The sequence below is a fragment of the Frankliniella occidentalis genome, unplaced genomic scaffold (assembly GCF_000697945.3).
Source record: "Frankliniella occidentalis isolate FOCC.00 unplaced genomic scaffold, Focc_3.1 Scaffold28, whole genome shotgun sequence".
NCBI lineage: Eukaryota > Metazoa > Arthropoda > Insecta > Thysanoptera > Thripidae > Frankliniella > Frankliniella occidentalis.
The window spans coordinates 563942-569084 of record NW_026267158.1 but is presented as its reverse complement, the minus strand read 5'-3'; the positions used below and the strand labels follow the sequence as shown (position 1 = coordinate 569084).

Sequence of the window (5143 nt, the reverse complement as noted above, 5' to 3'; positions counted from 1 at the left end):
CGCAAATGAGTAGGTGTTCGTTAAATGCGGTACAGGGCGTAAATAGGCGCGAGAAAAGGTGATCCGCACCGCATGAAAGCGTACCGGCGGATTGCTTACTAGCGCGGGGCCATTTACGTTATCGGGAAGAAATCTGGAAGAAATCTTCAAGCCTCATGGCTGCCAGCCCTATTTCTCCTACACATTGATGCTTGTCCCATTTCTTCCAGATTTTTTTCTTAAAAGAAATAAAAAACAAAGATATCATAGGTATAACTAACTAAATTGAAAAAACTTCATTATCACATTGAAGAATACGTACCATGGAAAATACTATACACCTTTACAAGAAGGTATGTTCATAAATTGGAACAAACATAAATGATACTGGATAACACATGCTCGAAACTCAATACTTCAAAAGGCCAAATTCCTAGCAAAATAAGACAGGAACGATAAGTTAATTTCTAAGACTATTTCAAGACATTTTTTTAAATGTATACACACTTAGATAAGATGAAATGTAATCTTGAACATATCTGATGTATACTTAAATGTTATGAGATAAGGGGCAATCAAAACAAACAATGGCGTCCGTTTGGTGCTGAAGTATCACAGGGCATTTAAAAATAATACCTTCATATATGGTAGAGTAGCTACAAGACTGTAGAGGTAGGATAAAAAAATTATAGATGCATCACATATATTTCCCCCTTAAAGTTTTATAGAAAAACTGGGAATGCAAAAGCAGTATTTGGTTTGGTTTTAAAACTTATAAAGTATGAAAATACTTTCAATAAAACTAAGATTGCGACTATAAACATGGCAGGTTGAAAATATAAAAGATAGAATAATCAATCTGACTGCAGGTAGACCATATAGCACCAATAAAATACATTAGATATGTAAGATCATGCATCAACCATCATGCATACACATCTTTTCCATTGATGAGTTCTTTCCCATGGGCACAGTCTTGAATAGTGACATATGGAATCCCAAGTTCAAAATCGTTGCGTGGCCAGTAACGCAATACTGGCTTTTTCAACGGCTTTTCATCTTTGACAGAAAAGTAAGCAAATAATACACAAACTGTATAAGAGGCAATGAATATGAGTATGTGCCAGAGCCCATGCAAGTAGGGAAAGTTAATGGAAGACCAAACTTCACAAAACAGACGGTCATTGATCCAGCAGGACACTGACAGAAGCCACACAGCACAACAACGTACTCCAAGACGATACACACGCCCATCATTGACTCTGAAACAAGGAAAATAGCAACATGATAAAATACATTGTAAGAGCAGAACACTAATGTTGACTTTAGAATCAGTACCTTCTTAACTCCAAAACCATGAAGAGAAGTGCTGGAATGCCAAGAACCATGAGAACAAAGGCATTTATGGCTGGATGAACAACAGCCAAGCCAGTTGCAAAGATTCCTAAGGCCAAGAAGCCAACACTAAGTTTTTTTCTGAAAAAGCAGTACAAAGGATTTAAAACAAGAAAATTAAATATGATAAACATTGAAGAAATAATAATAACTGGTACCTGTCATTTTGGGCTATGAGAGGAAAATGACGTCTGGGTAAAAACATTGCAAAGCCTGCAAGAATAACCCATAAAATTGCACACTCATCAAGAAGCTGACCAGTGAGTGACAGAGTGGCATGGAAATAAGCAGAACTTGCCCCCACAACCATTAACATGGCCCATATACCATGTATGGCGGGATTTACAAAGCGCCCATAGTCACGAAATAGATGCATGAGCACGGGTGGCATCAGGAAAAATAAAACATTGCTAAACTGTTGTAGGAAATAAGAGAAAAGGCATTACTTGTTGCATTGAACTTTAAAACTAACCCTTCTAAACTGAGATTCATGATTTGAAAAAATTGAACTTACTGTATTTACAAATTCAGCAATAACTGGTGATATGAGATAGTTGCCCTCACACCAGTCGACGGGTGAGCTCCCTGCCTCTAGTGGTTTCCACATTGTGAAGGATCGTGTTGCAGCAATCAGAGGAGTAAATAACTATTTCTTATTTGTTCCTGTAATGAGAAAAGCAATCATATTATGATGAACATAAAAATAAAGGAACAAATGATTTTCAGGATTATTAAAAGCTTTCCAGTTGTAGTAGTGTGTGATACAATAACGTGTTTTTTGTTTTTTTAACAAAACGAACTGTTGCTGCACGCTATGTGACCGTAGAACAACAAACAGCACTGCGTGACGATCTGAATGAATCACCACACAGCACAAAGAAGGCCTTCCTTTGTTCGAGAGGTGGCAATACAGCAGAGGTTAGAATCAACTGCCATGGGACTATGACAAAACTAACCGACTATCACCCTTAAAATGGTGCTTTTCGTCTCCCTGCGGTGCCTCTCAGCCAGTACGCAGCATTGTCTTTAATCATTTCGTCGGAAACGTCTTCAACAGTCATCCATTTGCAGCCCTTCCGCTCTATTTACAATCGGACCCCAGCTGTTTTCTGCTTCTCCTCCCCCACTCCTCCCGCGTCTCCCCTCCCCTCCCCTCCTTCTCTCGCTTCCCCTTCTTTGGCCTTCCCCCACTCTCGTCCTCCCATCTTTTCGAAATCATTTCCGCAACAAGTCCAACCCGATTTCTAGTTCTGATCTCTAGATGTCCGTGGACAAGAATTTTCAGAAAAGGCAGTCATCCAAGAGCTCACACAACTATATTAGTCCCGACCCGATCAGAGCCTAGTGCATATAGCGCGTAGAAGGGGACATTGATGGCGCATTACCGCACTTAACGCACCGAAAATGAGTAGGTGTTCGTTAAATGCGGTACAGGGCGTAAATAGGCGCGAGAAAAGGTGATCCGCACCGCATGAAAGCGTACCGGCGGATTGCTTACTAGCGCGGGGCCATTTACGTTATCGGGAAGAAATCTGGAAGAAATCTTCAAGCATCATGGCAGCCAGCCCTATCTCTCCTACACATTGAAACTTGTCCCATTTCTTCCAGATTTTTTTCCTATCCAGAGCTTGCTTGAATCGTCTATGATAAAACTTGGCAAAGTTTCATCATAGAACGGGAACGCTTGAATTAGGTTCAACAAAACTACAACGAAACAAACGAATGCCCAAAATGGGACCGAAACGATGTCATACTAAAGAACGGCAGTGATGAGGAGAATGCAGCTTATGCAAGCCCGTGCAAGCCCACAACGATCAGGATCAGGAACACCAGGGCTGCCGAGTGGTTGCGTTCCTCTGCTTGGCGAATAACGGAAAGGAGCTCGGCACGGGGGCCGCGGGCGCTAACCAAACAGGGGAAAAGGAGGGGGTGGCTATAAACGAGCCATTGTGCGCAAAAACAGAGCGCCGCCTGTATGCGTCGAGTGCGTCCCCGTTATGCCCCGGCATGCAGGTGTCAACCACCTGCGCAGAGAGTGGAAAGGGGAGGGGGGCAAATAAAAGTTTTGCAGAAAAACACAAAACCAATACATAAATCCAAATTATGTACTTAATAAGGGGGTATTTTTTGTAACTGGAAGGACTGTACCACAGTACCAGATATCACTCGACGTACCACCTGCTAAAAATAAAACACCACCGTGCCCGCAGCCAATGCGGTCAAACCCTTCCTTCACGCTTTTGCTCAATCCGCCGAGATCCCCCCGCCAGAAAAATAAAGTAACTGGAAATGAAAAGAGGTTTGCGGTTTTCCCGCTGGGCCCCAGGTATGATCCAGAAAGCACGTCCACTTTTTTCTCATATGTTTTCGGCAAGTTGTGGAGGCTCGGCGCCTGCGAGACTCAGGGTCGGCCAACCCGCAATACATGCATGCACTGCTGGCGAGATGTTGCCTACCCATCAGGCGCTATGAGAGCTTACAGAGGCTGAACAATGGCAGGTTCGTCACGGCGAATGACGGGCGCACTTTCTAGATGACCCAGGGTCGCTTCCATCAGTAACTCGTAAATTACATGTCTGGTAAATTGTTGCCCTAGTTGCTGCTGCTCAGACTGCGTAATCCGTCTTTGAAGGAATGAAAGGGGAGTGCCAGAAGTGTTTTGCTTACTACTAGGGAAGTACTGCGCAGTGTTTACGCCAAGAGAATTAAGTTATAGCTGGACGAGGGTACCACAGGTCCCCTAGTTTTAAATCATGAACATGCGTGACGGCGACGAACAAACGAGCTATCGCCGGCAGCGGATCTGCCGATCGTGACGCCCAGCGCTCGTGTTCCACTTCCGGCTGCTATGCGCTCCGCTTGCGGATCGCGATTGAGGACCCACATCAGGGAGCGAAGAGCGCAAAGAGAATGAGAGCAGGGCGGAAAGTTGTTGCTGTTGCGCAAGATCATCAGTAGCGACACTTTGAGCCGTGGGGAAGCGGGTGCACTTTTAATATAGCGATCATTTCCCTTCTTTGCCTTAATTTCGTTATTTTGTAAAATTGCCTGTTTGTGTCGAATAACTAATAAATTCGTGACTGAGGACATCATCATATGGCAATTAGTGGTCGGAGGTACCAAAGTGAACTCACCGCGTGAAGCGAATCGAGGGGCAGCTGGACGGGGTCGGCACGCGGGCGGCCAGATCCGCCGCACAACAAGCGAACACTACTCCGACACGACTGCAGAGCGCGACGGCCAAACTGCCGCCGGCGGCGGCGTGGTCGCGGGAAGCCTACCGCGCCCCGCCCCGCCACGCCCCGCCCCGGCCCGCCGCACCTCGGTAGCTTCTGATTCGGGCGTATCTCTGCTCCCGCCCACACCCACACGTGCGGGGCGAGCTATCAGGGGAGCGTACCTGCTCGCCCCGCAACACACGCTGGTGCCCGCCCTCGCGCTTCTTGCGCCCTCTTACTATCTCTGCGGGGTTGGCACGTGACGATACATCCATCCCCAACCGCTACAATCAGTGGCTAGAGCGCGCAGATACCGCCCGGGCAGATGACCGGGAACTGCAACCCTCTAGTGAATGATCCCCCACCCTCCTACTGCAGCTGATACGGGCCGCACAGGTGGCCAGCGGCGCATCGAGAGCGAAAGGGAACAGCTTGCGTGCCGGCCACTTTGGGGTATGTTGAGTACTGTTCGGACAAGTGGCTGATCAACCCAAAGTTATGACCGCGCGACAAGTGTGTGGGAAACAAGTTTTAACGTGATTGCAAAGAGA

General features: G+C 46.0%; 1 protein-coding gene across 1 annotated transcript in view; it reads right to left on the bottom strand.

Moving 5' to 3' along the window:
- The window catches only part of LOC113207498 (alkaline ceramidase), a gene marked incomplete in the record, with an annotated part of 10064 nt that extends 7546 nt beyond the window's left edge, over window positions 1–2518 (bottom strand). The window contains 5 exon segments of the mRNA XM_026424091.2: window positions 222–1241; window positions 1318–1455; window positions 1533–1789; window positions 1889–2037; window positions 2331–2518. Of these exon segments, the coding sequence (XP_026279876.1) occupies window positions 905–1241; window positions 1318–1455; window positions 1533–1789; window positions 1889–1981 (825 nt within the window).
- Window positions 2519–5143: the final 2625 nt, after the last annotated feature.